This window comes from Numida meleagris, chromosome 3 (assembly GCF_002078875.1).
Source record: "Numida meleagris isolate 19003 breed g44 Domestic line chromosome 3, NumMel1.0, whole genome shotgun sequence".
In the NCBI taxonomy this organism is placed as follows: Eukaryota; Metazoa; Chordata; class Aves; order Galliformes; family Numididae; genus Numida; species Numida meleagris.
In genome coordinates, this window is record NC_034411.1 from 93,159,553 (window position 1) to 93,173,814 (window position 14,262).

General features: G+C 40.8%; 1 protein-coding gene across 1 annotated transcript in view; it reads left to right on the plus strand.

Annotated features, from left to right (window-relative positions):
- SNTG2 (syntrophin gamma 2) overlaps window positions 2,029-14,262 on the plus strand; it is a 232,263-nt gene continuing 220,029 nt past the window's right edge. The window contains exon 1 of the mRNA XM_021392018.1: window positions 2,029-2,145. Within this exon, the coding sequence (XP_021247693.1) occupies window positions 2,029-2,145 (117 nt within the window). The remainder of the gene's footprint in view (window positions 2,146-14,262) is intronic.

The following is a 14,262-nucleotide window of genomic DNA, read 5'->3' on the forward strand; positions in this document are numbered from 1 at the left end:
ATATGCTGTTTACTAGTTTTCATAACTGCTATTCTATTAGAACAATTTCTGTCTGATTATTTTAAAAGTGAGTACCTGATCACATAAGGGCCTAATGACTAGCGAGGGGCTGTATGTTTTGTTCCTTCAACAAGCAAGAGAAAAGCAGTCTAGAAAGTACACTTAATTATAACCTTGAGTCTGTTAGAGGCATATCTGGAAATCCTTTTTTTCATTATTCCTTGTCAGAGTAACACAGGAAACAGAAGAGCGTTCTCAGATTAAAAAAAAAATATGTATATAATAACATCTGTACTGCACCAATCACTTTGGTTATAACTTATTTAGCAGTTTCTTTTGAATCTTTGCAGATTCCTGACCAATGAAAGAATTATTTGCTGAACTGCTAGACGAAATTCTTTCCCACAGAAAACTGAAGCAAAGCCTCTATATTTTTGGTTCAACTCAAATATTAGAACTAATGCCACTGCTACAAAGGAAGATGCCGGCACAAGCAGGAGGAACAAGATCTATGTATGTAGTTTCAGGACAATGAGGTAGACCAGCTAGCGCAACTGGAGCACTGGTGTCAACGGTTTACGGGCTGGTTCAGCCCAGTTCTGTGACTAATGGGGTGGGGGGACCCATAGACCCACGCCCCAGAAAAGGGGAAAGGGTAGGGAGATGGGCCTAAAAACAGCGGCAATGATCTGAGGAGAAACAAACTAATTTACTAGATAAGGTATCGGAATACAAGATAAAATATAATAACACGTAATATAATTGGAATTGAAGCTAATAAATCAAATAAAATGAGAGAGTGTCCAAAAAACAAAGGACTTGCTCTGATGCTGAAGGCAGATGGCACAGAGGCGAGCAGAAGATCGGGGGAAGAAAAAGGGGGTGTCTCATGATCTGCAAACAGTTTTATCTTTCCTGCTGAACAGAAGATGGTAACAGAACAGTGAACAGTCCTCTGGGAGATGTAGTTCTTCTCTTCTATCAATGATCCGTGGAACTGGAGCATTAACTCTTTAACTGCCCGTGCACTACATGATGTTATGATGTGGAATACTGATAACCAAAAATCATAAAACTATGAGAACTGGGAAAGATGGGTACAAGCTCTTTGGGAGGGGCAGATGTGTCAGGAACATTGAGCATGGTGGGAAGACAGAGAAGGAAGAGTTAGCTTCACAGAATTGGAAAATTGTGGAGGTTGGAAGGGACCTCTGGAGATTCTCTAATCCAACTCCCATGCTAGAGGTTACACAGGAAAGAGTCTAGGTAAGTTCTGAATATCTCCAGAGGAGGAGATTCTACAACCTCTTTGGGCAGCCTGTTCCAGTGCGTTGTAACCCTCACAGTAAAGTTTTTCTTCATGTACCTATAGAACTTCCTATATTCCATTTTATGCCTATTGCCCCTTGTTCTGTCACTGGGTACCACTGGAAAGAGCTTAGCCCCATCCACTTGACTCCTGCCCGTTAGATATTTGTAAGCATCGGTAGGATCCCCTGTCAGTCTTCTCCAGGCTGAGCAATCCCAAGTTTTTCAGCCTTTCTTCATAGGAAAGATGCTCCAGGCAACTCATCATCTGTGTGGCCCTCCACTGAGCGCTCTCTGGAAGTTTCCTGTCTTTCTTCAGTTGGAGAGCCCAGAACTGAACACCACATTCCAGATGTGGCTTCACCAGGGCAGAGTAGAGGATGAGGATCACCTGCCTTGACCTGCTGGCCACTCTCTTCATAACTCACCCTAAGATACTTTTGGCATTCTTGGCCACAAGGGCACACTGCTGACTCATAGTAATCCTGTTCTCCGCCAGGACACCTAGGTCCTTCTCCACAGAGCTCCACACCAGAGCTTTTGGTGTGTCAGCCACTTATCCCATCTTTGTATCATCAGCAAACTTGCTGAGGGTGTGTTCTATCCCTTTCACTGATGAAGATGTTGAACAAGACTGGATCCAGTGCTGACCCCTGGAGAACGCCTCTAGCTATGGGCCTCCAACTAGATTCTGTGCTGTGGATTGCAATAACTCTGAGCATGGCCAGTCAGCCAGTTCTCAATCCACCTCGCTGTCTCCTCATCCATCCCGTGCTTCCTAAGCTTACCTATGAGGATGTTATTGGAGGCAGTGTCAAAAGCCTTGCTAAAGTCAAGGTACACAGCATCCACTGCATTCCCCTCATCTACCCAACTGGTCATGACATTGTATAAGGCTACCACATTGGTCAAACATGATTTCCCCATGGTGAATCCATGTCTACTACTCCTGAGAACCTTCATCTCTTCCACTTGCTTGGAGATGGCATCCAGAGCAAGCTGTTCCATCACCTTCCCAGGGACAGAGGTGTGGCTGATTAGCCTGTAGTTTCCTAGGTTCTCCTTTTTGAAGATTGGAGTTATACTGGCTTTCCTGTAGTCCTCAGGTACTTCTCTTGTTCTCCGTAATCTTTCAAAGTTGATAGAGAGAGGCTTGGCAATTGCTTCTGCCAGCTCCCTCAGCATTCATAGGTGCATCCCATCAGGGTCCATGGAGTTTTGTGCATCAACTTTGCCTAGACAATCTCCTTGACCAAGGGGAAGTCTTCCTTTCCCCAGGCTCGCTCTCCTGCCTCCAAAGTCAGAGATTCCTGAGGGGCGGTCTTAGCAGTTAAGCCTGAAGCAATGAAGGAGTTAATTAACTCCACCTTCTCAGTGTCCTCTGTTACAAGGACACCCACCATATTCACTAGTGGGCTCATATCTTCCCTAGTCATCCTTTTGCTATTGACATTCTAAGAGAAAACTTTCTTCTTGTTCTTGACTTCCCTTGCCTAATTCAATTCCAAGTGGGCCTTAGACTTCCTTGTTGCATCCCTGCATGCCTTGGCAACATTCCTCTATTCCTCCCAAGTGGCTGGAACCCTTTTCCACAATCTGTGAACCTTATTCCATTTGAATTTTTCCATGAGCTTCTTGCTCATCCATGTAGGTCTCCTATCCCCTTTATTTTAGAGATGCACCAGTCTTGAGCTTGAAAGAAGTGGTACTTGAATGTCAATCAACTCTCTTGGGCCTCCTTACCTTCCAGTGTTCTAACCCATGGGATGCCTGCAAGTAGGTCCTTGAAGAGGTCAGAATTGGCACTCTTGAGTAGGGTTGCAATCCTACTTACTGCCTTGTTTCTTCCATGTAAGATCCTGAACTCCACTGTTTCATGGTTGCTGCATCCTGGGCTGACCCCACCTTCATGTTCCCAACAAGACCTTCCTTGTTTGTAAGAACAAGGTCCAACAGCACACCTCTCCTCATTGGCTTCTCCAACATCTGTGTCAGAAAGTTATCTTCCATGCACTGCAGCAACTTCCTGGTGATGTTGCTTTTCCAGCCAAATCTAGGTGATTCAAGTCCTTCATGAGAACCAGTGTCTGCGACCTTGAGGCTGCTTTTAACTGTCTCTAGGAGGCCTCATCAACTTCCTCCTTCTGATCAGGCTGCCTGTAGTAAACACAATGGTCTCACTCTATTTGCCTGCCCCTTAATTCTGACCCGTGAGTTCTCCACTCATTCATCATTCCACCCTAGGTGGTACTCAATACATTCCAGTTACTCTCTCACGTGAAGAGCAATTCCACCACTTTGCCTTGCTGGCCCATCTCTCCTGAAAAGTACATAACTGGAATGCCATCATGGATAGTTGTGCAAGCTGTCTTACCATGTCTCTGTGACTGCAGTGAGGTCGTGGCCCTGCAGCTGCATGCAGATCTCTAGTTCTTCCTGCTTATTCCCCATGCTGCATGCATTGGTATACTCGTGTTTCAGAGAAGAAAAGGGAGCAGAAGTTACAGGTATCTTGAGAGGGATGCAAGAAGATCCACCATAGCTGTACCTGGAGGTGGCTGACCTTTTGACTCATGTAGCAGGAGGCAGCTAAGGAATAATTGTCCTTGTTCTGGTTGGCCCAGCTTATTCCCCAGTCAGTTGCAATGATGTGAGCACTGCCGTTTTGGCAAGTCCTTCAGCTTAAAGTCCTTCAGCTTAAAGCCTGCCTCATTAGGTTGGCCAGCCTGCTGCCAAAGATTCCCCTTCTTCTAGACAGGTAGATCCCATTGAAAGGTAAAGATGTTCAAGAAAGGTAGCAGATCTGTAAGCAATAATATCCATCACAATTCTACAGTAAGTAGACTTAGCTGGATAAGAGCTTAGATGAGTGGAGAAATCATGACTAAGCCTCAGTGCAAAAACGTAGCACAAATGAACTACAAAGGAGGAATTTGGAAATAATTGCACGGATCTTTGGAAGATATGTGACTGTTACTCCAGAAATACCACATCAGATAGACACTTTCTCATATTAATGTTAACTAAGAATATTTTAATTTCAAATATAGAGACTTTATTGGTATGTTTCAGTGGTATAGAAGAAAGTATTTTCTGGGAGACTTTTGAAGGCTAATTTTATGCTTTTGATTGTGTTGTTTTTTTAAAATATAATGTGAAATGTATGATGCTGTTCTGCAGCAATTTATTTATTAAAATCTTAAAATTGCCAGTATTCAGTAATGAATAAATATTTTCATATTAGCAATTTAAAGTAGGTAAAACTTATTAAAGATGTATTATTGGGAACAGACAGAAGTACATTTCAAATTCAAACAGTGTTAGAGTTTTTAATCACTTAATATGAGATCATTTAAAATAGTAGCTGAGTAGATGATTTAAATGTGTCATGCTGTCAAAGATTTTCATTATGACAGAAACACTCAAACAATACACTTTGAAAATCAACTTTTCTTTGTTTTAAATCAGGACATAAAAACAGCAAACTTGATTCTCAGAGAGAAACTATATATACTCAAAAAGATGAAAAACTGTCTAAAATAGAAGATATATAAGGAAATAAATGGAGAAAAATGCATAGAAGAAACAATAGAAATGAAAACAAGAAGTGTGAGATATTATTTTCAGCTATTATTTTTTCCTTTTGCAGCTGTTGTTGTCTTAGTTTTCTAGACATATCTGTATTATTTATCTCGAGCAGTAAAAAACTAAGCAGATCTCTTCTGTGTGAAATGATGGGTAGATATATGAGTAAATAACATCTGAAGTTACTTCACGTTAACAACTAAAGCTTAATTATTTTTTCTGTCGTTTTCATCCTTATAAAAATGGCCATTCCATGTGGATTGTTAGACTTTTGTAGCAGCAACATTGCATCTCTGTGATTCCTGTTAGATGCTTTAATTTCGGTGAGGGTTACTGCTACTAATTTTCTAAAGTCATATTGATCCAGATTTGTACTGCAAGTTAAGAGATTCATTAGCTTTTTTTTATTATTATTTGCTTTTTGAAATTTGATTGAAGGGATTTGGAAAACTGAAGAATTCTCTCTTTATTTACTCTCCCTGCTTTATTCCACCCCCCCCCCCAGTCAAGCATTCTGTGCTCTCATAGTCTTAAAATTGTGTTGGGCACAAGAAAAAATGAACATAACACACACACACTCAAACACATGTGTTGTTTCTGCATTCTTGGAAATTGGTCCAGCTCCTTTCCAAGAGTGCTGGAGGCCTATTTACTGGTGGCACCTTCCGAACTACATTAAAAGCCAGTTTTAGAGTCACTTTCTAGATTCTGTATACGCTTCAACTCTAGCAGTTTCAAAATGTTAGAAGAGTTGTAAGAGTGTCTTATTTTGCATATTATATATGTGTTATAGGAAGTCAAAGCAGGTTTTCTTGGTGAGTTTTTTTTGTTTGTTTACCAAATAAGTTTCTTTTGGTTCATTAATGTTCTGCAGACAATGTCACAAATCTTTTCTATTTTGGCTATTGTGTGGACCTACTTCTGCAAAGTAATTTATAGTAACTGGATTATTGAATGACTATAATAGTTATCAAGAATTGAAGTAATACATATAGGCAGAGTAATTTCATGCTTTTCAGATGAGATTGTATTACATTTAGAATAGGTCAAAAACGACTCCATAACTTCTCCAATTTTAATTAACTTTAATATCTAAGAAGAAGAAAAAACCTTGCTAAGTTGTCAATCTTTGCAACTTTAGTTGTTATTTCACTGCTAGCAGTTTTCTATGGGAAAGATAACATCTTTTAATTTTTTGACATATTTAATTTTCATCATCTTCTTGAAATGCCACTACATGAAACTGAGCTGTCCTTGATGCTGCAGTTGGTGACATGCTGGACTGAGTTTGCTTGTTCACCTACCTGCCAGTTACTTTTGTGTTTGTGAGAGGACAGTTCAGTGCAAGTATTTTGATGTTTTGTCTCTGAAAACCATTTAATGTGAGGCTTGAGATCTCTGAAATAACATTGATGAGTTTTAGGGTTAAATATCAGGCCCTTCTAAACAATGGAAACTGCTCAAAGTCAGTGCTTGCGAAGTAGTCAGAGCCGTGCTTGCCACTGCTTTTGTAATCTTTTCCCCTGTTACACCCCTTGCTAATTTATTTCCCTCTAAATTAACACATGCATCCACTAAAGCTAATATTTTCACAGTTCTAGCTTTGGTTCTTATAGACTTTTGTATCACCTATGTAAATCACTGAAGCATGCAGGGAGCCTCTTCCCAGCATGGCAGAAATCTGCTGAGGAGCCTATTTTATGCATGATACGATTCTACTGGATGCATCATGCCAGTACGAGTTTGCCTAGTTGTGATGAAATAGTTTAATTTTCACAAATTGAAAGTCATAAACAGAACTTACTTTAAAGTTCTCCTGTTTTCAAAACCAGAAGTGATGCATTTTGGTGGCAGGAGCTGAGCATCAGATCCCTGAGGCCATCAGCAAGCCACATTGTTCCTGCCCAGCCTCCCTGGGGCCTGTGCCCAGGAGCCCCTTTTCAGTCCAGGCCCAAACCCTGCCTGAACCATCTTGTCTCTGGTTGGTGCCAGCTTTCCTGTTGAACTGTCCTTTGGGCTTCCCGGCCTCGCATTGTCTGGAACCCATGCCTAGTGCTTATGACAGGCCACCAAGCTGCCAGCTTGCCAGCACTCGGTGAGCACCCTGACCCCAATGCTGCTGCTGCCCAACATCAAGTTCCTGCTGCACAGGAGCTAAGTGTGGCCCCTCGCCAGCTGCTGCTGCTTTAGTACTTGCCTGAGGCTGCATTTATTCCTTTGCCAGCTGGTGTTTTTTCCTCAGATAAAGTATAGAGTAGGATTAAGGGCAAGCAAGCAGTATTGATTTTGTTTGTGTATAGAAAATATATGCAAGAAGTACAACTGAGGTGATGTTATTTTTGCCTTGAACCTATTATATTCTCTGTAGTTATGAATTTTAAAATAGTAGGTAAAGAAGACAAGGTTTATAATGAAAAGCTTTATTAAATACGCTGCCAGTCTAGTCTTTGAGAAAGCTATTTAGAATAGCATTTCTCTTGTTCATAATTGCTGACTAAACAAAATAATTCAGATTGTGATAATAAGCAATTTTGGTAATCTAATCAAAATGTTTCAGTTCTGGAATGTGTTTCTCCTGAAATTTATGGACAACTCATTGCTAGTTTGGCAAGACAGATTTATTACTTCTGGCTTCTCCGATGGGAATTGTTTTAAGCAGTAATGATTTTGTAACTTCACTTGGCAGATTGTTTAATGATCTGGTGACTATGCTCTTTTCCTCTGGTAGGGATGTGTCCCTGTCTGCATTCTCCACCAAGAACATCAACCGTTTATGGGCGGGTTCCGCCCAATTCCATGGCAAATGGGACGGGGGACCTATGGACCCACGCCCTGGGAAAGGGGAAAGGGATAAAGGGTAGGGAGATGGGCCTAGAAACAAAACAATGGCAATAATCTGAGGAGAAACAAACTAATTTACTAAATAAGATATTGGAATGCAAAATAACACACTATAATACAATACAATTACAATTTAAGCTAATAAATCCAATAAAATGAGAGAGAGTGTCCACAATCAAGGTAGGCCTTACTCTAATACTGACAGTGAGACAGCTGGGGAGCGAGATGCTGCCGGGACGAGAGACAGGCAGAGAAGAGGGGAAGGTCTCGTGATATGCAAACAGTTTTATCTTTCCCTCTGAGCGGAAAACTGTAACAGGGCAGCAAAGTCCTCTGGGGAGTGTAGTAGTTATTCTCTTCTGAGAATCAGGTATCTGGAACTATCCACGATCCATGGAACTGGAGCATTAACTCTTTAACTCCCAGTACACTACGTGATGTTATGATGTGGAATACCAATAACCAAAAATCACAAAACCATGACAGGATGCTAATGTTTTAGTACTGCAGGTTGAAGTGTTTCCTTTTGTTCTGTCATTAAGAACAAAGGAAATTAATTGTTTCTGATTCCCTTCTGAATGTTTAACAGGACATTGTAAAATAGTTGTCAACTCTACCTTCAACATTTTCTTTTTAATGTGTCTGTGCTGTCCAGTAAAGGATCTGATAAAATGACTTGAGATAGAGACAAAATACTCTTCAGTTGACTCCCTGTATTTCTACATAGAAACAATGTTTCTAATAGCAAATCTTCTGAATTCTGGAAGAAGCTTGGCCAAAACCCAGAAGAAAGCAACCTGCATGTTATATTTCATTTAAATAATAGAAATCTGTACTTATTTAAATTTGAGAATAATACAGTATATTTTAAGAATTTCAAGATGTTACTATAGGCAATAACACTTTTAATTGAAAATTTGCAAGTTAATCACAAAATAGGTTGGAAGATGGCAACTGTGTGTGGGAAAGCTGGAGGTTATGTTGGTCTTTTGTGGGAGCCCAAAGGCAGCGTCACCACTGACATCACTGATATAACATGTAATCTTACTGTTTTTATCAGGAAATTCATTCTGAAACCTAGTGATGTTAGTGATAATGTCAGAATACTAACTGCCATCCCACTAAGATGATCAGAGTCTATATTTCATCCTTGGATGCTCTTTTCAGACTTCTTTTTTTAAAGGCTGCCTTGTGATTCAGAGAGCATCCACATTTGTGCTGTACTGGCAGGGATTCCCTTGCACCATACAAGGTGTGCTACAGAATTCTTGAATCTTGAGTCGCAACTGCCTTGTCTGTCAACAAGCAGTGTAGGAAGTGGCTGTACTGATGAATTCAGGAAGTTACGTGTCCCTATTCACTAGACAGTAAAATAATCCGTTATTTTACTCAGTATGAAGAAACAGTGCAGTCCTCATTTTAAAGTTAATTGTATTTTGAAATCAGTTATGTGTAGATACGAATAATATTTCCTGTAATTGATAATCCAGCTTTATTTTATGCTGAGTATGCAAATTTCTCATAAATTCCTCTGATCAATGACAGTGAGTTGAAAACTCAACTGAAATATTTTTGTCTTCCTCTTGACAGATTCATAAGACTTTTAAAATTAAATAAAGAGAAGAATTTAGGAAACTAGCTAAAGATGAGGAAAACTTGAAGCTACTCATCAGCGCTTTTGCACTAAGTGACAAATAAGAAAGTGATTATGTCTCATTTTTGTAAGGCATACTCTGTGGTAGCATGCCTTTGCAGTCATGGTATGATTAAAAGCTGAAGACTGCAGCCAGTGCTGTGCGTGTAAGGCATCTGTAGCACAAATGAGTGTCAACTGGTGGCTTTGTGCTGACACTAAATTGAGGATTTCAGGATTACTGTCCCACATGTTGCATGTAAAAGAGATTAAACAGCAAGGAATGTGGTTAAGGAGGTGCAGGTAAAATGCAGTAAAATGCATGAGAGACATTTTGTGATACATATCCAGTGAAGGAGATTAAATACTGGGGAAGCATTCTTAGCTGGGTGTTCGTGTAGACCCTACCCTCCTTTCTTCCAAACTTGTAACTTCTTTTGCAGCATCGTAGGATCCTATTATCTATAAGAAGTTTCATATCAGACAAATGCTTTTATCACTTCTCTGTTGTTCATCCACACAAGACAGTAGAATCAGTCTCCTTGCTTGGTCACTTGGGTGACTTTTCTTGAGTTTTTGATGCTAGGAGAGGGTTAGCAACCCTTAAATAAGGGATAGTCTATCATATCCTCCTGGTTACCATGTTAAGGCACATACAAGACGAAGAGGTAATCTGAGACAGCCAGCATGGCTTCGCCAAGGGCAGATCTTGCCCGACCAATCTGGTGGCCTTCTGTGATGGGGTGACGGCATTGGTGGACGGGGAAGGGCGACAGATAACATCTTCCTGGAATTCTGCAAAGCCTTTGACATGGTCCCTCACCACATCCTTCTCCCTAATTGGGAGAGGTATAAATTTGAAAGGTGGACTGTTTGATGGATTAAGAACTTCTTGGCAGGTCACAGCCAAAAGGTTGTGGTCAGTGGTTCTATGTCAGGATGGAGGCTGGTCACGAGTGGTGTCCCTCAGGGGTTGATCGTGGGACCAGTGCTCTTCAACATCTTTGAGGTCCTTTTCAACCCTGGCCATTCTATGATTCTGCGGTATAGTGATGTTTGTTTTCTCTTTTCCTTTGTGTAATGCCAAGGGATAGAATTGGAGGTGCCTGATGGTTCATCTGGCATCCCAGAGCTTCCCATACAGCTTAAGTTTCTGGTTATGTAACAGGAAATTCTCAAATATGGTAATAATTGGGTTTCTAGCATTTTGGCATGTATATTGAAGTTAGTGTGGTTCCAATTCAGACAGTATGGTCTCATGTATCTTTTTTTTGTCTCATATTGAAAGAATTTGTACCAATTTGGCTACATACGTACTCCACCCATAGTTTGCAAATTGTCTTCTTAAGGTGAGGTTTGGCTGTTAAGTAGAAAGACAAATTACAGAAGCAGAGAAGCAAAGACAGCTTAGAGGCTCAATATAGTACAGGTCAGCTAGAGTTTTACTTCAAAGTTGTGGTGTTCTGGGTCTTATGTGGGATGAGATGTGGGTGTGCACGTTGCAGACAAATGTTTTTCCTGGGTCCGTTGTTTACTTGCTACCATGCAAATCAGCTCTTCTTGTCTCTACCTCTGCATTTATTGTTCATATTTATCTGTATCACAAAATCTCTAACAGATTTATTTTCTTTTTTTAAAATCGTATAGCTAGAAGGGCTTATTTCAGCCTTTATCTCATCATCTGATAGAGATAGGTAGTGTATGGGGGAGTTTGCATAAATTATTAGCATCTAACCAAAACCAACCAAACAAAATACCCAAATAAATGATTATAGCAAAGCCAGCAGAAAACATCTTCTGTTTGTGGAGTCTATCCTTTGTCCCCATTTTGTTCAGCATTGATTGGATGGTGTTAACATTGTTACCGCTAATGAAAATGCTCTGCTATCTGTTTCAGCAGTTTGTGTCTAAATGTCTTTTTGCAGTAGGTGCAATGCGGTTATCTATTTTTCAAGAAGGTACATGCCTCCAGACAGTAAAGAAAACTACTGGCTCAGGCTTCACCTCCAATAACAAAATTTCAACCCCTTTCCTCTGAAAAATCCGACATCAAGCTATGGTTTTAACTTGCAGATGGAGTTCTTATCTCAGGACTGAAGTACTGAAGCTCTCTGACCTCCGAAGGCACCATTACCTCATAAGTGTAACTGGCAGCTTTACTTTTCAAAAGAGATGCTTTAGAGCCCCAGAGCGCTCTGTCCAGAGCCCAGATGAGACCCTCCTTAAGCTGAATTTATCTGTATCCTACAGTAGGGTTTTTCTTGGTTGGAAGCATGCTTAAAAAATGAAACAAATGGGCATTTACATGTAACCATGTTCTGCTCAGTGCAGGAGTGTCTACCTGTGTTGCAAAATTAGCTCCTTGGCGTTACAAATAATACACAAAACTGTAAGTACTGGAGGAGAGCTTTGTTTCTAAAATTCAGGCCTGCCAAAACAGGCCTGCTTGGCTGGCGTCATGGCCCCTGCCTGCCTTGCCTTGCATTGGATGGCTGGTGTCACAACTGGTGTTCTGTTGTCAGGGTCCCCTTATTTATAGTAGTTGTCAGGGAGGTGGCTCGTGACATCATAAGGCTATGGTGGTGTGATCCTAAGAATGTCCCATGATAACTGAAACATGTGTTCGTGTTGTGAGGGGAGGCTATGTCCTGACAGTTGCCCTACTTGTCACCACTGGGATTCTGCGGGGCTCTATTTTAAGGCCATTTCTCTTTAATGTTTTCACTGTTGATCTGGAAGTTGTATTAAGTAAATTTGTGGATTTTGCTAAGCTGGGAGGTGTGTTGACTCCCTTGAGGGTAGAGTGGCCTTGCACCAAGATCTGGACAAATGTGAGGGTGGTCCCCATCTGCGTGAAGAAGAGCAAGTGCTGTGTTCTGCACCTCAGATGGAGTAGCTGTGGCGGTATGTACAGACTGGGAGTCAAGGGGCTGGAGAACAGCCCCTCAAAAAGAGATCTGGGCGTTCAGGTTGGTGGTAGCTTGAATCTGAGCTGGCAGTACGCCCTGGCAGCCAGAAGGGCCAACCGTACCCCGGGGTGCATCAGGCACCCAGGTTTGGGTGCCCCCTATGTAAGAAGGACATAAAACCATTAGAGAGTCCAAAGGAGGGCTACAGAGATGGGGAAGGATCTGAGGGCACAGTGTGTGAGGAGCAGCTGAGGTCCCTGTGTTTGCTCAGTCTGGAGCATAGCAGGCTGAGGGGAGGCCTCATGGCTGCTGCAGTTCCTTGCAGGGAGCAGAGGGCAGCACTGAGCTCTGCTCTCTGGTGACAGCGACAGGACCAGAGGGAACGACATGGAGCTGTGTTGGGGGAATGTCAGGTGGGGGTTAGGGAAAGGGTCTGCACCAGAGGGCGGTGGGCATGGCTCCCAGCTGCTGCAGCTCTGGGAGCACTGGAGCACTGCTCTCAGACACAGGGTTTGAGTTTGTGTGGTCCTTTGTGTAGCCAAGAGTTGGACTTCATGATCCTTGTGGGTCCCTTCCAACTTCAGATATTCTGTAACTCTGCGTTCCCAGCTCAGTGAATGTGTATCTATCTACCTGTCCTCTTGAAATGACCTTCCTCAGTTTTTGTGTATGAGCTCTTAGGTATGTCTGATGCAGAGTTTGTAAGTGGCGAAATGTAATTTACTTATTTGCCCCCTTCTTTTACTAAAGAGGGATCTTGGGGGTTTAAGAGTTTAGTCATGTTAAGACATTAAGTTAGGCTCACCTTTTATTAAGATTATTTGCAGACTTAATCATAACATCTTTGCAAATTCAGGTATCTCTGTGTGCTTTCTTTGAATGTGTAGTATATATTTAAATAGAGTGCATCTGTTATAACTAATACTGTCATTCTGAAGCAAGAGTATTAAGTGATGTTACAGAAATATTGTACCATTGTGCTGGTGTCCTCTTCATCTTTTTCAGTACCAGATTATTCTGTTTTAATTATTTAAAAAAGGTGCATGTGTGTGTATATGTGTGTATATATATATACATACATGTTGGGTTGAGGTTGGGGTTCTGGGGGAGCTGAGATAATTATAGAAGTGGACGAAGAAAGAGGTGAATGAATCTGTTTTCTATTGAAAATAATGTAGAGATCATTAAATTACCATGATGCATAGAAAATAAATAATTTAAGGCTTATATTTTACTTTTCAGTTATAGTGGAATATAGTGCAGCTTGGAATGCTGCTTTTCTTTTAGCTGTGATGAAAGTTCTAAAAGAGAGGCTGAAGTTCTCTCATGTGAATAGTTGTATACTGTGTTTTGTTGACATCGGTAAGAATTGAAACTGTATCTCTTTGAGTATGTTACCAAATGAGGTCTTAATATCAAAATGTTACAAAAAAAAAAAAGACCTGCAACATTTTCAAGGATAAATGTTTCATAGGATTTATGTGTCTCTCAGAATGGTATATTTTGGGGAATAACCAGTTAGCCAGTGTCATCTTAAAATGCCTGATTCATTTGAAATGTGAGTAAGTCTCTCATTTTGAGTCTTAATTCAGATTACCTGCAGGTTTGAGGATATATGCTTGAATCTCTCGTTTAAGGTTTTAGAGATCAAAGAGTTGCTGTCTAGCTTCAAAGTGTGTTGCTGAAACCCTACATAAACAATTAAAGCTGACTCAGTGTCTCAAGAGCAAGACTTCTTAACATATGTACAACATAGCAGTTAATGTTTGTACAATTAGAGGTATCTTAAGGGATGACTGCAGTGCTTATGTTGTATAATTATTTAGTAAGACTTGGAACTATGCTCTAACACAATTAGGTAAAAACTACTGGAAGAGACAAAGATTAATTTGTCAAAATATTTCCTTAGGAATGCAGTCAGGAAGCTGAACCAAGATTTAACTTTTTCCTGTTTGTTTTATTTTCCTAATGACTTGCTGGGTAATC